This window comes from Scyliorhinus torazame, chromosome 8 (assembly GCF_047496885.1).
Source record: "Scyliorhinus torazame isolate Kashiwa2021f chromosome 8, sScyTor2.1, whole genome shotgun sequence".
Classification (NCBI taxonomy): Eukaryota; Metazoa; Chordata; class Chondrichthyes; order Carcharhiniformes; family Scyliorhinidae; genus Scyliorhinus; species Scyliorhinus torazame.
This window is the reverse complement of record NC_092714.1, coordinates 60,536,309-60,556,699: the sequence shown is the minus strand read 5'-3', so window position 1 is coordinate 60,556,699 and position 20,391 is coordinate 60,536,309. Positions and strand designations below refer to the sequence as shown.

Below are 20,391 nucleotides of genomic sequence, written 5' to 3'. Positions count from 1 at the left end.
TAAGGAGGAATTACTTCACTCAAAGGGTCGTGAACCTGTGGAATTCCCTACCCGAGTGCAGCGAACACCAGAACACCAGGCAAATTTGAGGAGATAGATGAGTTTTTAATTAGTAGCAGGATGAAGGCTTATGAAGAGTGGCAGGAAGATGGAGATGAAGCCAAGATGAGATCAGTCATGATTGTATTGAATATCGGAGCGGGCTCGAGGGGCTAAATTGCCTACTCCTGCTCCTTATGTTAATGGAATAGCAAGCACAATCTACAGCAAAGATAAAGTTTCAAGGCAAAGAGAAGGAAACTACTGCAATGTGCATCAAGAGCTAATAGTGTCATGTTAATAATGTAGCAAACTGACTTCCAGAATGTTCTTCCTGCAATATAAATATCTAGTTTAATAACTATCCATTTGCAACCCAGCTACAGAAGTATAATGTAAATTTGTCCCAGGTGACCACAGGTTTTGAGGGGGAGAGCTGATTGGTGGCGATTTAACCCAAGGATCACCACATCTCAGGTGAGGGGCTAGATTGAAAAGGCGGGACCTTCATGAATAACTTCAGCTGGTACAGATATTGAACCTTCTCACTCTGCAACACAAACCAGCTGTCCAGCCAACTGAGCTAAACCAGCCCCTGGACAGAAAAGGTTTCACAGTATAGCTGCTAAATTTTGTAATACAAGCTTACAACACTGAGTGTGCAACTTGAAAATAGAATCACAATATATGATAAATGAAAGGTTTGCCAATCCTATATAAAATGAAGCAGGATCAAAGTGACATTTTAAAACTTTTATTAAAGATAAATCATCATACAAATTTCCAAGTATCTTTGATTTTATGTAACTGGACAAGAAAAAGCAGAAACGATATTGACCATCGGACTAATTTTTGGAACGCATCACTGAAGACGAGTTTTCGGTTCCAGCTTTTGTCTTTAACAATTCACCTGTGTAGCAATGCATCCACATACAACTCATCTTCATTCAACTTCAGGCAGCTCAGCACACATTAATTTAATCCAATACACAATCCTGTTTCATGAAGAAAGGCATAATTTTAAGACAGATGTAGTGTGGTTAAATTACAAAAATATGTATATTCTAATATAAATGATCCCAACATTCCTGTAGGTATTGAATTGACACAATTTAAATTGGCCAGGTCAGTGTTAGACCATAAGATATAGCAAAATTAGGCCATTTGGCCCATCGACCCGATGCTCTGCCATTTGATCATGGCTGTTGTTTCTCACACCCATTCTCCTGCCTTCTCCCCATAATCCCTGATCCCCTTATTAATCAAGAATCTATCTATCTCTGTCTTGGCAATGAGTGACTTGGCCTCCATAGCCTTCTGTGGTAATAAATTCCACAGATTCACGACCCTCTGGCTGAAGAAATTCCTCATGTCAGTTTTAAAGGGTCGTCCCTTCAGTCTGAGGCCATGCCCTCGAGTTCTCATCTTTACTATAGTGGAAAAATTTTCTCCGCGTCCACTTCATCGAGGTTCCTCAGTATTCTGTTAGTTCCAACAAGATCCCCCCCCTCACCCTTCTAAACTCCATAGAGTACAAACCCAGAGTCCTCAACCACTCCTCATGTGACAAGTCCTTCATTCCGGGGATCAATCTTATGAACCTCCTCTGGACCCACTCTAAGGGCAACACATCCTTCCTTAGATATGGGGTCCCAAACTGCTCACAATATTCCAAATGGGGTCTGACCAGAGCCGTTTACAGCTTCAGCAGTACATCCCCGCTCTTGTATTCTAGCCCTCTCAAAATGAATGCTAACATTGCATTTGCCTTCCTGTCAACTGAACCTGCATGTTAACCTTAAGAGAATTCTGAATCCCAAGTCCCTTTGTGTTTATAATTGCCTATCTTCTGCTTCCCTCCCTTCTTAAACAGGGGCGTTACATTAGCCATTTTCCATTCCTCCCTGCCTCCAGTGATTCCTGAAAGATCACCACCAATGCCTCCACAGTCTCTTCAGCTATCTCCTTCAGACCCCTCGGGCGTAGTTCATCTGGTCCGGCTGATTTATCCACTTTCAGATCTTTCAACTTCCCTAGCATCTTCTCCTTAGTGATGGCCACTACACTCACCTCTTCCCCTGACTCTTGGAAGTTCTGGTATGCCACTGGTGTCTTTCACTGTGAAGACTGATACACAGTACTTACTAAGTTTATCTGCTTCTCCAGCCTCATTTTCCAGTGGTCAAATGTCCACTCTTGCTTTTTCTCATCACCCCCCTTCCTCCCTCCATTGTAATACCATTACATCTGATTCCAGCTTCTCGTTTTCAAACTGCAGGGTGAATTCTATCATATTGCGGTCACTGCCCCCTAAGGGTTCCTTCACCTTAAGTTCCCTAATCAAGTCTGCTTCATTACACATCACCAAATCCACAATTGCCTGTTCCCTAGTGGGCTCAACCACAAACTGCTCCAAAATAATCACCCCGTAGATATTCCATGAATTCCCTTTCTTGGGATCCGCTACTAAGCTGATTTTCCCAGGTCACCTGCGTATTGAAGTACCCCATGATTATTGTAATATTGCCTTTTCAGTTCTTATATGTCTTTTCTATCTCCTGATTTATTTCCTACCCCACATCCTGACTACTGCTAGCGGTCCCGTACATAACTCTCATCGGGTCTTTTTTCCTTTGCAATTCCACAACTGTACCCACACAGATTTTACGTCTTTCAACCCTGTATCACTTCTTGCTACCAATTTAATTTAATTTATTACTAACAAGGCAACCCTGTCTCCTCTGCCTATCCTTTCGATAGGATGCATATCCTTGGATATTTAAATTTCTTTGCAGCCACGTCTCTGTGATGCCCCCAACATCGTGCCCTCTAATTTCAAGCTCATTTACCTTGTTTCGTATACTGTGCACATTTAGGTACAACACCCTCAAGTCATGCGATGATCATCCCCTTCTCATAGTTTTCCCCTTATCTGTAGTGCCTGAAGTTAGATTCCTGCCACTTTCCATACTATAACTTATTCTGGAAACTTTACTAACCTCACCTGAACCCTCCCCTCCACTTTACCTAGTTTAAAGTCCTCATCATTAACCTGCATGCCTACCTTCTCCTTTAACTTCGATTTTCTACTGGGCAGCAGGGTGACGCAGTGGTTAGCACTGCTGCCTCACAACGCTGAGGACCTGGGTTCGCTCCCTGCTCTGGGTCACTGTCCGTGTGGAGTTTGCACATTCTCTCTCTGTCTCTGTGTGGGTCTCATCCCCACAACCCAAAAGATGTGCAGGGTCGGTGAACAGGTCTTGCTAAATTGTCGCTTAGTTGGAAAAAAATAATTGGGTACTCTAAAATTTAAAAAGAACTTCGATTTTTTAAACTTTCAATACAACTGAACCCTACCCCCCCCACCCCCCCCCCACCCCCCCCACACACACACACACACACACACACTCAAACTGTAGTGGACCACTACAGTTAATGGATGATTCACAAATATTAAAGATCTAAAATATACTAAATTTTAAAACATAATGGACATATTATAAAACTGTTGGCATGCTCAGTTCATAGAATCATAGACGTTTACAGCATGGAAACAGGCCCTTCGGCCCAACCAGTCCATGCCGCCCAGTTTTTACCATTAAGCTAGTCCCAGTTGCCCGCACTTGGCCCATAACCCTCTATACCCATCTTACCCATGTAACTATCTAAATGCTTTTTAAAAAGACACAATTGTACCCGCCTCTACTACTACCTCTGGCAGCACATTCCAGACATTCACTACCCTCTGAGTGAAGAAATTGCCCCTCTGGGCCCTTCTGAAACTCTCCCCTCTCACCTTAAACCTATGCCCTCTAGTTTTAGACTCCCCTACCTTTGGGAAAAGAGGTTGACTATCTACCTTATCTATGCCCCTCATTATTTTATAGACCTCTATAAGATCACCCCTAAGCCTCCTACGCTCCAGGGAAAAAAGTCCCAGTCTATCCAGCCTCTCCTTATAACTCAAACCATCAAGTCCCGGCAACATCCTAGTAAATCTTTTCTGCACTCTTTCTAGTTTAATAATATCCTTTCTATAATAGGGTGACCAGAACTGCACACAGTATTCCAAGTGTGGCCGTACCAATGTCTTGTACAACTTCAACAAGACGTCCCAACTGTTGATTGATAAGATCATAGCCTGGCCTCTAAAAGAGAAGCCAACATACTATAGATGCCGAGAAAACAACCAGAGGGTAGGAAAGTAAGTTATGTTTCCTTTTTTGTCAAAAAATTATTGCGGTTGTGAAAATCAAGTTTCTCTCTTGCTGCAACACCACACCTCTGCGGCTCCAAGGTCAAACAAGCAGGGGTCCATTTGACTACAAATAGCCAAGACAGAATTGTTACCACTTGTGAGATGTGCAACCAGAAAATGGTCAAGAAAATTCCATGCTTTCAAAATAAACTACATCAAAAGGAAATGGTATTTTAATTTTAAAATAACACGAGCTGATTTTACTGAATATTTCAACTTGTTAAAATAAACTTGTATCACAATATAAAGCTTAACTGCACACCAAAATCTAATAGCTATGTTCTACCACCCCAAAATTGGCTGGCTCCACTTCTTTCCCTCCATTTATTCAGTAAGAAGTCTTACAACACCAGGTTAAAGTCCAACAGGTTTGTTTCAAACACTAGCTTTTGGAGCATTGCTCCTTCCTCAAGAAGCTCCTTCACCCGAGGAAGGAGCAGTGCTCCGAAAGCTAGTGTTTGAAACAAACCTGTTGGACTTTAACCTGGTGTTGTAAGACTTCTTACTGTGCTCACCCCAGTCCAATGCCTGCATCTCCACATCATGGCTTCCATTTATTCAAACATGGAATTGATATAGAGTGAGATAGGAAAGAGACCCTGACCAGCTTCAGTAATTCAGATACTAATCAAGCCAAGCAACATTATAAAAGATATCCATATGCAAATGTTAATTAAGACTGTGATGCTCCTGTTAAAGGTAGCAAACTCTTATTTGACTTTAAAAGCAAAAATCCAGTTAAATATTAAAAGCATAATAAAATTGAATACATGGTGCATGTTCCAAATCTGAAAGTATTGCTAAAATATCCTGTGTCTATTTCGAGGGGAAAATAATTCAATATGATTAGCCATATTCTCAAGATGCATACAATTTGTATTAGTTATTCATATAAATCGTTGTAAATGGAAAGGTTTAGATAAATAAAATTTAGAAAAGAGTGCTAGAAAGGAGAGGACTAATACTCACCACACACCTCCAAAACACTGCCTCATCAGATCTTAAATCCCAACGCCCTCATGCATTCTTTATGAGCTTCAATCAAGTCTTTGCAGTTCTCCTCCCCTTTCTCAATAATACTGTGAATAGAATTAATGTTAAGCAGACTTGTTCAAATTATTAAAACACAAAATATGTACCGTGAGCAACCAAAAATGTTCACTGTCTTGCTGCATTTGCTACCATACAGCTTCCATAGATATTATTTTATGTGGCACAATCTGCTTTCAAATGAATTCAAAATATTTCTCAATAAAACGGTTGTTTCTGAGAAATAATTTTATACAAGTACTCTTAAGCAAACATTGGGCAGCACGGTAGCAGTTTCTTCACAGTGCCAGGGTCCCAGGTTCGATTCCCGGCTTGGGTCACTACCTGTGCGGAGTCTGCACATTCTCGCTGTGTATGCGTGGGTTTCCTCCGGGTGCTCTGGTTTCCTCCCACAAGTCTCAAAAGATGTGCTGTTAGATGAATTGGACATTCTGAATTCTCCCTCAGTGTATCCGAACAGGCGGCGGAATGTGGCGATTAGGAGATTTTCACAGTAACTTCATCACAGTGTTAATATAAGCCTACTTAACATAGAACCGTACAGCACAGTACAGGCCCTTCAGCCCACAACGTTGTGCCAAACTAGTCTGAAACTAAGATCAAATCAACCTACTCCCAATCATTCTAGTGCACTCCATATGCCTATCCAATAACCGCTTGAAAGTTCCTAAAGTGTCCGACTCCACTACCATAGCTGGGAGTGCGTTCCACGCCCCAACCACTCTCTGAGTAAAGAACCTACCTCTGACATCACTCCTATATCTTCCACCATGAACCTTATAGTTATGCCCCCTTGTAACAGCCAAATCCACCGGAGGAAAAAGTCGCTGAACGTCCACTCTATTTATCCCTCTCATCATCTTATATACCTCAATTAAGTCACCTCTCATCCTCCTTTGCTCCAATGAGAAAAGCCCTAGCTCCCTCAACCTTTCCTCATAAGACCCACCCATCAATCCAGGCAGCATCGTGGTAAATCTCCTTTGCACCCGTTCCAATGTTTCCACATCCTTCCTATAATGAGGCGACCAGAACTGCACACAATACTCCAAATGTGGTCTAACCAAGGTCTTGTACAGTTGCAGCATAACTTCATGGCTCTTAAATTCAATCCCGTTAATAAATGCTACCACACTATAGGTTTTCTTCATGGCTCTATCCACTTGGGTGGCAACATTCAGAGATCTATGGACATGAACTCCGAGATCTCTCTGCTCCTCCACATTCTTCAGAACCCTACCGTGAACCATGTAATCCGCATTCAAATTTGTCCTACCAAAATGAATCACCTCACACTTATCAGGGTTAAACTCCATCTGCCACTTTTCAGCCCAGCTCTGCATCCTATCAATGTCTCTTTGCAGCCTACAATAGCCCTCCACATTATTCACTACTCCACCAATCTTGGTGTCATCAGCAAATTTACTAACCCAACCTTCAACTCCATCATCCAAGTCATTGATAAAAATCACAAATAGCAGAGGACCCAGCACTGATCCCTGTGGTACACCGCTGGTGACTGGGCTCCAGGATGAACATTTACCCTCTGTCTTCTATGTGATAGCCAGTTACTGATCCAATTGGCCAAAGTTCCCTTTATGACATGCCTCCTTACTTTCTGCATGAGCCGACCATGCGGCACTATATCAAACGCCTTACTAAAATCCATGTATACGACATCAACTGCTCTACCTTCATCTATGTACGTAGTTACCTCCTCAAAGAATACAATCAAACTTGTGAGGCAAGACTTACCCCTCACAAATACGTGCTGACTATCCTGGATTAAGCTGTATCTTTCCAAATGACCATAAATTCTATCCCTCAGGACTCTTTCCAATAATTTACCGATGACCGAAGTGAGACTAATTGGCCTATAATTCCCAGGGTTATACCTATTCCCTTTCTTGAACAAGGGGACAACATTCGCCTCTCTCCAGTATTCTGGCACTATTCCTGTCGACAGTGAGGACATAAAGATCAAAGCCAAAGGCTCTGCAATCTCATCCCTCGCCTCCCAAAGAATCCTAGGATATATCCCATCAGGCCCAGGGGACTTTTCTATCCTCAGGCTTCTCAAAATTTCTAACACATCTTCCTTCTGAATATCTACCTCCTCCAGCCTACTAGCCTGTATCGCACTATCCTCCTCAACAACATAGCCCCTCTCCTTTGTGAATACTGAAGAAAAGTATTCATTTAGGGCCTCTCCTATATCTTGACTCCATGCACACGTGACAATAATAAAGATTATGATTATTATAACATTTCTGGATTTGTGTTTTTTTAAGGGGGGGGGGGGGAATTGTTCAAGTGCTGAACAAAGAAACCATAAAATGGAGAAGTGCAATCATACATAGCGCAGTCGATTAATTCAGTCTCCATAAAAGCAAATTACGGGGCTGTTTAGCACAGGGCTAAATCGCTGGCTTTGAAAGCAGACCAAGGCAGGCCAGCAGCACGGTTCAATTCCCGTAACAGCCTCCCTGAACAGGTGCCGGAATGTGGCGACTAGGGGCTTTTCACAGTAACTTCATTTGAAGCCTACTCGTGACAATAAGCGATTTTCATTTCATGCTGGAATCTGAAACGAAAGAGAAAAATGCTGGGAAATCGCAGCAGGTCTGGCAGCATCTGTAGGGAGAGAAAAGAGCTAACGTTTTGAGTCCGATGACTTAAAGAGTCATCGGACTCGAAACTTTAGCTCTTTTCTCTCCTTACAGATGCTGCCAGACCGGCTGAGATTTCCCAGCATTTTCTCTTTCAATTCAGTCTCCATTCCTGCTTTTTGGGTTTGTTAAATAGGCCTGGTGGGACTAGCCAAAATGTTGTCCGAATGTGTGATTTTCAACTTACTTTACTGTGGATGATGGAAAATAAAATTATTTTGACATAACAGCCTCCCCGAACAGGCGCCGGAATGTGGCGACTAGGGACTTTTCACAGTAACTTCATTGAAGTCTACTTGTGACAATAAGCGATTTTCATTTCATTTCATTGACCATTTCAATGGAAACTCCACCAGAACAATATTTCATTCGGAAGGACAACCAAAGGGAATATAATTAAGGCACCTGATTAAGATCCACCACTACCACTGTACTCTTCCCATGAGTGCCCCCAGATGCATTATGACCATGTCAGTGTAAATTAATTCTTAAAATAACATGCACAGGTTATAGAATCGTAGAATTTACAGTGCAGAAGGAGGCCATTCGGCCCATCGAGTCTGCACCGGCTCTTAGAAAGAGCACCCTACCCAAGGTCCACACTCCACCCTATCCCCATAACCCAGTAACCCCACCCAACACTAAGGGCAATTTTGTACACTATGGGCAATTTAGCATGGCCAATCCACCTAACCTGCACATCTTTGGACTGTGGGAGGAAACCGGAGCACCCGGAGGAAACCCTCGCACACACGGGGAGAACGTGCAGACTCCGCACAGACAGTGACCCAAGCCGGGAATCGAACCTGGGACCCTGGAGCTGTGAAGCAATTGTGCTATCCACAATGCTACCGTGCTGCCCGTATTAGTGAACCAGATGGGTTATTATGACAATCGACAATGGTTTCATAGTGATCATTTAACTTTTAATTCCAGATTTTTATTGACTTCAAATTTCACCATCTGCCATGGTGGGATTCGAACCTGGGACCCCAGAGCATTACCCTGGGTCGCTGGATTACTAGTCCAGTGACAATACCGCTACGCCACCCCCTCGTTATGTTCTGGAAAATTTGGGTTTGAGGTTTCATCCTGTACTAAATTTGCTTTGTGGCATGGCGGGGGAAGAGGCATAATGGCCTTGATAAATATGCCACACGTTAGATTTCAGTAACTAAGGCAGAGTATAAAAACAATAGTTTTATCAGACTATTCCAAGTGAGGTCAATGAGACAATTCTTTTTTACTATCAATATAGGATACCAAATTATTTTTTCCAATTAAGGGGCAATTTAACATGGCCAATCCACCTATCCTGCACATCTTTGGGTTGTGGGGGCGAGACCCACGAGATATGGGGAGAATGTGCAAACTCCACGCAGACCTGGGGCCAGGATTGAACCCGGGTCCTCAGCACTGTGAGACAGCAGTGCTAACCACTGCGCCATAATGAGACAATTCTACAGAATATTTGCTCAAAGGATTATATTGATGAAATATAATCCATAACATGCAAATTTTCAGATGGTTTGAATGGGAAGGGGACTTGATATGCTGTAAAGTGGTTCTTGGATCTGATTTTGCAGTCACTTTGAATCCAGTAGCAACTGGAGCTTCAAAAATGTTTCAGTTACTCAATTCTAGACCTCATTACAGCTAAGATTAAAGGAGTTCCATTCAAACTCCTCAGAAAATGCGTTGCAGCAATACCTGGACAACATTTAGGCCTGGGTTGGTAAGTGACAAGTAACATTTGCACCACATGTGCCCAGTCATATTGGACTTGAAACATTAATGTTGTTTCTCTCTCCACAAATGCTGCTGGAGCTGCTGAGTTTTTCTATAGGACTGATATTAAACTACATGAGGTACTGCTTTTCGAATGAGACCTTAAACCAAGATCCTGTTCTCCCTCTTAGATGGAGGTAAAATATCCCACAGCACTATCTCAAAAATCGCCATGGTCATCCCTGGTGTCCTGGCCAATCTATATTCCTCAATCAACATCACAAACACATTAACTGGTCATTAGCGCATTGCTATTTGCAGGAGCTTGCTGTGTTCAAATTGGCTGCTGCGTTTCCTGTGTAACAATAGTGATTACACTTCAAAAAGACTTAGTTGACAGTAAAGTGCTTTTGGCATCCTGTGATCATGAATTCACCACAGAAATGCAAGATTTTCTTTTTCACAAAATAGTAAAAAGACTGGTTGCGTAAAGTTAGTTTTGAAAAGTCATTTAAATCCACATACTTTTCCAGAACTAAACTTCTGAGTGGCTCTACATCAACACTTACTTAAAGTAAAAGGCAGTAACACAAGAAAGGTTTACATTGATATGGCGCCATTCATGACCCAGGGTACTTTAAAGTGTATTACTGTAAGTGAAGTACTTTGAAATATACAGTAATTAGTTGTAATGAAGAAAATTCAGCAGCCAATTCAACAGCATGTGAACAGCAATGTGATATTGACCAAGTTTTGTTTTGGTGACATTAGTTAAGGGATAACTGTTGTGCAGGACATCAAGGAGAAGTACCTGCTTGTTTTCTTAATAGAGCCATTGACTGTTCATGCCATCCAAAAGGGTACACAGGGCTTCAGTTTAAGGTCTGATCCAAAAGACTATTTTGTGTGGCAGCCAGAACTGTACACAATATTCTAACTGAGGTCTTGTGTAAGTTCTGCATAACCTCCTTGCTCTTGTACTCTGTGCCCCTATTAATAAAGCTCAGTATGGTTTATTAATTGTTCTCTCCACCTGTCCTACCACCTTCAATGAGTCTCGTCCACTGAGACTTTATGGGCCTTGGCTCCTACTCCACAAAACCAGTATGCTACTTCAACAATTCTCCTTTAGACCTTCCCTGCCTTTCCCACCAGACCCATATTCTCCTCTCTTCCTTACAAATTACCCTGTTCCTCTGTTACGTAAACTGCACAAGTTTTGCACAAGTAAAAATGGTTGATGTGGTCATCTCACTGAGTTGAGTCATAGATGTTTACAGCATGGAAACAGGCCCTTCAGCCCAGCTTGTTCAAGCTGCCCAGTTTCTATCACTAAGCTAGTCCCACTTGCCCGCATTTGGCCCATATCCCTCTATACCCACCCAGCCCATGTAACTGACGAACTGTTTTTTAAAGGAAAAAATTGTACTGCCTCTACCACTGCCTCTGGCAGCCCATTGCAGATGCTCACCACCCTGTGTGTGAAAACATTCTCCCTCTGCTCTCTTTCGTATCTCTTCCCTCTCACCTTAAACCTATGCCCTCTAGTTCTAGACATCTCTACCTTTGGGGAAAAATGTTGACTATTTACCTTATCTATGCTCCTCATTATTTAATAGACCTCGATATGATCACCCCTAAGCCTTCTACGCTCCAGGAAAAAAAGTCCCAGCCTATTCAGCTTCTCCTTATAACTCAGACTATGAAGTCCTGGTAGCATCCTCGTAAATCCCTTCTGTACTCTTTCTAGTTTAACAATATCCTGCCTATAATAGGGTGACCAGAATTGAACACAATATTCAACGTGAGGTCTTACCAATGTCTTGTACAATTTCAACAAGACGTCCCAACTCCTGTATTCAATATTCTGACCAATAAAACCTCGCATGCTGAACACCTTCTTCACCACCCTGTCTACCTGCGACTCCACCTTCAAGGAGCTATGAACCTGTACCTCTAGATCTCTTTGTTCTGTAACTCGCACCAACTCCCTACCATTAACCGAGTAGGTCCTGCCCTGATTTGATCTACCAAAATGTATCACCTCACATTTATCCAAATTAAACTCCATCAGCCATTCATCGGCCCACTGGCCCAATTGATCAAGATCCTGTTGCAATCTTATATAACTTTCTTCAATATCCACTATCCCATCAATCTTGGTGTCATCTGCAAACTTACTAATCATGCCTCCTACATTCTCATCCAAATCATTAATATATATAACAAATAACAGTGGACCCAGCACCGATCCCTGAGGCACACCGCTGGTCACAGGCCTCCAGTTTGAAAAACAACCCTCCACAACCACCCTTTGGCTTCGGTCACCAAGCCAATTTAACTTTTTGCAACAACCTACCATGCGGTACCTTGTCAAAGGCCTTGCTAAAGTCCATGTAAACAACGTCGACCGCACTGCCCTCATCTACCTTCTTGGTTACCCCTTCAAAAAACTCAATCAAATTGGTGAGACATGACTTTTCCCCTGTCAAAGCCATGATGACTTTCCCTCATTAGCCCTTGCCTGTCTAAATGCTTGTAGATCCTGTCCCTCAGAATACCTTCTAACAATTTACCCACTACAGAAGTAAGGCTAACCGGTCTGTAGTTCCCAGGCTTCTCCCTATAGCCCTTCTTAAACAAGGGCACAACATTTGCTACCCTCCAATCTTCAGGCACCTCTCCTGTGGCTGTCGATGATTCAAATATCTCAGCTAGAGGTCCGGCAATTTCCTCCCTAGCCTCCCACAATGTCCTGGGGTACATTTCATCAGGTCCCGGGGATTTATCTATCTTGATGCGCTTTAATACCTCCAGCACCTCCTTCTCTAGAACATAGAAAAATACAGCACAGAACAGGCCATTTGGCCCACGATGTTGTGCCGAACCTTTGTCCTAGATTAATCATAGATTATCATAGAATTTACAGTGCAGAAGGAGGCCATTCGGCCCATTGAGTCTGCACCGGCTCTTGGAAAGAGCACCCTACCCAAGGTCAACACCTCCACCCAGCACTAAGGGCAATTTTGGACACTAAGGGCAATTTATCATGGTCAATCCACCTAACCTGCACATCTTTGGACAGTGGGAGGAAACCGGAGCACCCGGAGGAAACCCACGCACACACGGGGAGGATGTGCAGACTCCACACAGACAGTGACCCAAGTCGGAATCGAACCTGGGACCCTGGAGCTGTGAAGCAATTGTGCTATCCACAATGCTACCGTGCTGCCCGTAAGAACAAATTAATCTACACTATATCATTCTACCGTAATCCATGTACCTATCCAATAGCTGCTTGAAGGTCCCTAATGTTTCCGACTCAACTACTTCCACAGGCAGTGCATTCCATGCCCCCACTACTCTCTGGGTAAAGAACCTACCTCTGACATCCCCCCTATATCTTCCACCATTCACCTTAAATTTATGTCCCCTTGTAATGGTTTGTTCCACCCGGGGTAAAAGTCTCTGACTGTCTACTCTATCTATTCCCCTGATCATCTTATAAACCTCTATCAAGTTGCCCCTCATCCTTCTCCGTTCTAATGAGAAAAGGCCTAGCACCCTCAACCTTTCCTCGCAAGACCTACTCTCCATTCCAGGCAACATCCTGGTAAATCTCTTTTGCACCTTTTCCAAAGCTTCCACATCCTTCCTAAAATGAGGCGACCAGAACTGTACACAGTACTCCAAATGTGGCCTTACCAAAGTTTTGTACAGCTGCATCATCACCTCACGGCTCTCAAATTCAATCCCTCTGTTAATGAACACTAGCACACCATAGGCCTTCTTCACAGCTCTATCCACTAGAGTGGCAACTTTCAAAGATGTATTCCGCATTCATATTTGTCCTTCCAAAATGGACAACCTCACACTTTTCAGGATCAAACTCCATCTGCCACTTCTCAGCCCAGCTCTGCATCCTATCTATGTCTCTTTGCAGCCGACAACAGCCCTCCTCACTATCCACAACTCCACCAATCTTCGTATCGTCTGCAAATTTACTAACCCACCCTTCAACTCCCTCATCCAAGTTATTAATGAAAATCACAAACAGCAGAGGACCCAGAACTGATCCCTGCAGTACGCCACTGGTAACTGGGATCCAGGCTGAACATTTGTCCTCCACCACCACCCTCTGACTTCTATCGGTTAGCCAGTTCGTTATCCAACTGGCCAAATTTACCACTATCCCATGCCTCCTTACTTTCTGCAGAAGCCTACCATGGGGAACCTTATCAAATGCCTTACTAAAATCCATGTACACTACATCCACTGCTTTACCTTCATCCACATGCTTGGTCACCTCCTCAAAGAATTCAATAAGACTTGTAAGGCAAGACCTACCCCTCACAAATCCGTGCTGACTATTCCTAATCAAGCAGTGTCTTTCCAGATGCTCAGAAATCCTATCCTTCAGTACCCTTTCCATTACTTTGCCTACCACCGAAGTAAGACTAACTGGCCTGGAATTCCCAGGGCTATCCCTCGTCCCTTTTTTGAACAGGGGCACGACATTCGCCACTCTCCAATCCCCTGGTACCACCCCTGTTGACAGTGAGGACGAAAAGATCATTGCCAACGGCTCTGCAATTTCATCTCTTGCTTCCCATTGAATCCTTGGATATATCCCATCAGGCCCGGGGATTTGTCTATCCTCAAGTTTTTCAAAATGCCCAACACATCTTCCTTCCTAACAAGTATTTCCTCGAGCTTACCAGTCTGTTTCACACTGTCCTCTCCAACAATATGGCCCCTCTCATTTGTAAATACAGAAGAAAAGTACTCGTTCAAGATCTCTCCTATCTCTTCAGACTCAATACACAATCTCCCGCTACTGTCCTTGATCAGACCTACCCTCGCTCCAGTCATTCTCATATTTCTCACATATGTGTAAAAGGTCTTGGGGTTTTCCTTGATCCTACCCGCCAAAGATTGTTTATGCCCTCTCTTAGCTCTCCTAATCCCTTTCTTCAGTTCCCTCCTGGCTATCTTGTATCCCTCCAGCGCCCTGTCTGAACCTTGTTTCCTCAGCCTTACATAAGTCTCCTTTTTCCTCTTAACAAGACATTCAACCTCTCTTGTCAACCATGGTTCCCTCACTCGACCATCTCTGTAATATGTACACTCCTCAAGACATCACTTTTTATTTTCCCAATTTCCCTAACATGCGTGCCTTTCTCAACAGTAAATACTGACGAGAAATATTAATTTAGGACCTCTCCCATCCCTTGTGGATCTGCACATAGATGATCTTGTTTATCCTTAAGAGGCCCTACCCTCTCCTTAGTCACTATTTATGTATCTGTAAAAGCTCTTTGGATTTTGCTTTGCCTTATCCGCCAAGACAATCTCATGTCCCCTTTTTGCCCACCTGATTTCTCTTCCATCTCTACTCCGACAAGCCCTATACTCTTCAAGGGATCCATTTGATCCCAGCTGTCTATGCATGTCATATGCCTCCTTCTTCCTTTTGACCATGGTCTCAATGCCCTGAGTCATCCAGGGTTCCCTCCTTCTACCAGCCTTACCCTTCACTCTAGTTAACTATTTTTTGAAAGACTTCCTCTTACCAGCTGTCCCCTTGCCTGCAAATAGGCACCCCCAATCAATTTTTGAAATTTCACATCTAATACCTTCGAAATTAGCCTTGCCCCAATTTAGAATTTTAACTTTTGGGCCAGAACTATCGTTCTCCATAGCTATCTTAAAAATAGAGGAATTATGGTCACTGGTCCTTCGCTAACACTTCCGTCACCTGCCCTTCCTTATTCCCCAAGAGGATGACAGGTTTTGCCCCCTCTCTAGTTGGACCATCCACAGATTGAATCAGGAATTCTTCCTGAATACACTTGACAGATTTTTCTCCATCCAAACCCCTAGTGCTATGGCTGTCCCAGTTAATGTGGGAAAGTTAAAGTCCCCAACTATTACCACCATATTTTTCCAGCAGTTATCTGTAATCTCTTTACATATTTGCTCCTCAATATCCCACTATTTGGGGGCCTAAAGTACAGTCCTATCAAAGTGATCTCACCCTTCTTATTTTTCAGTTCTACCCATATAGACTCAGTGGGCAAACCCTCGGAAATATCCTCTCTCTGCACTGCTGTGATACTGTCCCTAATAAAAAAATGCAACTCCCCCATCTTTCCTATCTCCTGGTTTATCTTTACGATAGCATCTGTACCCCGGAACATCAAGGCCAGTCCTGTCCCTCCTTTAGCCATGTTTCAGTAATAGCTATAATATCCCAGTCCCATGTACCTATCCATGCCCCGAGTTCACCTGCCTTGCCCGTTAGGCCTCTTGCATTGAAAGAAATGCAGTTCAATCTGTTTCTCTGCCTTCCACTTTTCTCCTTACTGACATCTGTTTCTATCCTCTACTACTCTCCGACTTCCTGCATTGGTTCCCATCCCCCTGCCACATTAATTTAAACCCTCCCCAACAGTTGATGAGGACAGGAAGTTCTTGCTGTCCAGTTTCAACTTCAAAGCATGTCATTTGGAAAATCGGACATTTCCTCCTGTCCTTCTAATAAACACTCTTGCAGTTATTAGTGTGAGGATGAGAGGTTGAATCTGTACAATTGCCATTAGAGGATGAAGTCAGCAGGCAGTACGAAGCAATACTAGCAACAGGTCGGGCTAATTCAACTGAGGAGAAAGCTTCGTGTCAAATTTGTGCGCGTCCGCTCGGAAAGTGCACGAACTAGAAGCCCTTTTAAAATAGAGCAACTCAAGGCACCGATATAAATAGAGGCAGGAAAAAGTTTCCCATTACCAGGCATCCCTGACTTTCTTGGTCTCAGGGCACGCACAACATGGTTTCAAAGGCTTCTTCTCCTCAGCCTTTCCAGCGGACACCGTCCCCAACGACGTAGCCACGGTTAATTCAGACATCTTCGTCTGAAATTATATTTAATTTCCGGTTTGTTTTTACTATGAACCAAATTGTTTTATTTTCTACCTTCGTATGACCTTCCGCCTACAGCTTCAATGCTACGCCAATACGCATCCGAGTCCTGGGCGTAGGGGTTGAGGATTGCTGAATCCTGGGATTTGTAGTTCTTCATCCGATCTGAGCAGATTATTAAACTACATATCCCAGAACACACCATTCTCGACCGGGCACTTCATCTGTGAGGATATCCGCAGTTTATTACAGTAGTGCAGATGTTTAAATCTTCGCAGGAGAATGAGACAGGATACTTCTATTAATCGTCAAAATAAAAGTATATTTAAATAAACACTTTTGAAAGTGAGCATTGATATAGTTAGATGAGGAGAGATGGATTGGACTCCAAACACCGCGCGCCTGTTGAACTGAATGGCTTGTTTCTGTGCTCTTAATTGGGAAGACTTAAGGGGTTGAATTTTACCAGCCCTTTGGGGGTAGGCTAAAACAACAAGGGTAGCAAAATGGCACAGGAATGGTGGCATGCTATCGTCCCACCAAGGTGATATAATCACCATAGATGAGTTGATGAAGTGGGCGGTAAAGTGGATTTTAACCCAAAGAAATGTGAGGTCATGCATTTAGGGAGGTCAAACAGTCATAAGGAGTACACAATAAATGGGAATATACTGAGAGGGGTAGATGAAGTGAGAGATCTTGGTACACAGGTCCCGAAAGGCAGCAGTTCAAGTAGATAAGGTTGTAAAGAAGGCATATGGAATGCTCTCCTTCATTGGCAGAGGTATAGAATATAAAAGTAAGTATATAATGTTGGAATTGTATAAAACATGGTGAGGCCACACCTTGAGTATGGTGTGCAGTTCTGGCCGCCACATTACAGGAAGAATGTAGTTGCTCTGCAGAGGAGTTTTACAAGATTGCTGCCAGGGCTATAAAAGTAGCTACGAGGAAAAGTTGGATGGGTTGGGGTTATTTTCCTTAAAAAAAAGAAGGCTGAGGGGTGACTTAACTGAGGTGTACAAAATTATGAGGGGAAGAGACAGAGTGGATAGGATAAAATTGCTTCCCTTTGTGGCGAATTCTAGAACCAGGGGACAGAGGTTCAAGACAAGGGACAGAAGGTGTATAGGGGATGGACAGAAGGTGTATAGGGGACATGAGGAAGAACGTTTTTACACAGTGGTTAGTGGGTGTCTGGATTTCTCTGCCTGAGTTGGTGGTGGATGCATAGGCCCTAAACTCTTTTTAAAAATACTTGGACCTGCACCTTAAGTGCTGTAAGCTACAGGGTTATGGACCGGATACAGCAAGGTGGGATTAGAAAGGGCACCTGGGTGTCCTTGGGTTGACATGGTCAAGGTGGGCTGAATGGCCTCCTACTGTGCTGTAACTTTTCTAAGATTCTAATTGTCCCATTATTTAAGGGATTTTCCTTTAATTTGACTGGCTTGTTAAGGACACCTTTTGTCTCGATTTCTTGGATAGCCTGTGGGAGTCGAAGCCTGGGAGCCCAAGTTGTGTGATTAGACTAGAAGTCTGTGAGTCGGTCAGCAGAGATGATAACGTTGCTCCAGAGGATGAGCTGTAAGTTTTGGTTGCATCAAATCAGTCCCCTGCCAGCCACCAGCAACAACCACCCACTACCTGTCCTTTATTTTATAAGAATTAGCCACCCTGCATTCTGCTACAATTCCATCTTTTTTTAATTTAGAGTACCCAAATATTTTATTTTCCAATTAAGAAGCAATTTAGTGTGGCCAATCCATCTAACCTGCATGCAGGTGAAACCCACGCAGACACGGGGAGAATATGCAAACTCCACACAGACAGTGAGCCGGGGCCGGGATTGAACCCGGGTCCTCAGCGCCATTGGCAGCAAAGCTAACCATTGCGCCACTGTGCCACCCAGCTGCAATTCCATCTTGCTAGGAATGGGAAGGGGCATAGTGGAGCTTCCCCACTGAAGCCCAATTACATAGAAACATTCATGGAAAATAGAAGCAGGAGGAGACCATTTGGTCCTTCAAGCCTACGCCGCCATTCAGTATGATCATGGTTGATCATCAAGATGGTTGGCATGGTAGCACAGTGGTTAGCACTGTTGCTTCACAGCGCCAGTGTCCCCAGGTTCGATTCCCGGCTTGGGTCACTGTGTGGAGTCTGCAAATTCTCCCTGTGTCTGCGTGGATTTGCTCCGGTTTCCTTCCACAATTCCCGAAAGACGTGCTGTTAGGTGAATTAGACATTCTAAATTCTCCTTATGTGTACCTGAATAGGCGCCGGAATGTGGCGACTAGGGGCTTTTGAGAGTAACTTCATTGCAGTGTTAATGTAAGCCTACTTGTGACAATAAAGATTATTAAAGATTAAAGTTCAATACCCTGATCCCGTCTTCCCCCATATCCCTTGATCCCTTCGGCCACAAGAGCTATATCTAACTCATTAAAATTATACAATGTTTTGGCCTCACCTCTTTCCTGTGGTAGTGAATTTTGCAGATTCACCACTCTATGGGTGAAGAAATTTCTCCTCATCTCAGCCCTAAAAGGTTTACCTCTTGTGCTCAAACTATGACCCTTAGTTCTGCACTCCCCTACAATCAGGAACTTCTTTCTGAATCTACCCTGTCTTATCCTGTTAGAGTTATATAAGTTTCTATGAGATCCCCTCTCACTCTTCTAAACACCAATGAATATAATCGCACAGTAGTACAGTGGTTAGCACTGTTGCTTCAGAGCGCCAGGGATCCAGGTTCAATTCCCCGCTTGGGACACTGTCTGTGCAGAGTCTGCACGTTCTCCCCGTGTCTGCGCGGGTTTCCTCTGGGCGCACCAGTTTCCTCCCACAAGTCCTGAAAGACGTGCTTGTTAGGTGAATTGGACATTCTGAATTCTCCCTCAGTGTACCTGAGCAGGCGCCGGAGTGTGGCGTCTAGAGGATTTTCACAGTAACTTCATTGCAATGTTAATGTAAGCCTACTTGTGACACTAATGAAGATTATTATTATTCCTGTGTGCTTACTTACAGCGACTGATGCACGAGAACACCAAGGTCTCGCTGAGTAGCCACCTCTCTCAATTTACACCCACATATTCTGTCTTCCTATTTTTGCTACTGAAGCAGATAACCTCACATTTATCCACATTATACTGCATCTGCCATGCATATGCCCGCTCACTCAGCCTGTCCAAATCCCGCTGATCTGCATCCTCCTGACAAGCTCACCCTCCCACCCAACTTTCTATCATCTGCAAATTTGCAGATAAGACATTTAGTTCCCTTGTCCAAATCATGATTATACAATGTGAACAGTTGCTTGTCCTAGCACAGATCCCTACAGTACCCTTTTGCTTCCTGTCTGCTTTTTATCCACCTCAAGACACTACCATAATCCCATGCGCTTTTACTTTACATAGTACTCTGCTATGTGAGACCTTGTTGAGAGCCTTCTGAAAGTCTAAATAAACCACATCCATCGGTTCTTTTTGGTCAACTCTTATTAGTTAAATCTTCAAAGAATTCTAGTAGATTTGTCAAACATGATTTCCCTTTGGTAAATCCATGCTGACTTTGTCTGATTATACCACTGCTTTCCAAATGCTGTGCTATGGAATCCTTGATAATGGACTCTAGCAACTTCCCTACTACTGACGTTAGAGATCTCCGCATTGGAGATCTCTACTGCCTCCCGAAAATACATAAGGCCAACACACCAGGCCGCCCTAT

The 20,391-nt window shown here is 43.4% G+C and overlaps 1 protein-coding gene across 2 annotated transcripts; it reads right to left on the bottom strand.

The window, feature by feature from the left end:
• Window positions 1-777: 777 nt before the first annotated feature.
• LOC140427879 (cytochrome c oxidase copper chaperone-like) lies at window positions 778-16,799 on the bottom strand. 2 transcript variants are annotated; one of them, XM_072513699.1, is made up of 3 exons: window positions 16,531-16,799; window positions 5,274-5,376; window positions 778-1,034 (listed from the first exon to the last, which is right to left on the bottom strand). In XM_072513699.1, the coding sequence occupies exons 1-2, from the start codon at window positions 16,647-16,649 to the stop codon at window positions 5,292-5,294; spliced, it is 204 nt and encodes a 67-aa protein (XP_072369800.1). In that variant the 5' UTR covers window positions 16,650-16,799; the 3' UTR covers window positions 778-1,034; window positions 5,274-5,291. The 2 variants fall into 2 exon arrangements, with proteins under 2 accessions (XP_072369800.1, XP_072369798.1); XM_072513697.1 differs by having other exon boundaries at window positions 5,267-5,376; window positions 16,531-16,797.
• Window positions 16,800-20,391: the final 3,592 nt, after the last annotated feature.

Bases quoted from the DNA above. Each gene is read 5' to 3' on its own strand.
- LOC140427879 (XM_072513699.1), bottom strand. From the start codon at position 16,649: ATGTCTGAATTAACCGTGGCTACGTCGTTGGGGACGGTGTCCGCTGGA. The intron at 5,377-16,530 runs GTAATGGGAAAC...TTCTATTCACAG, and splicing joins AAGAAAGTCAGGGATGCCTG to TATTATTGAGAAAGGGGAGG.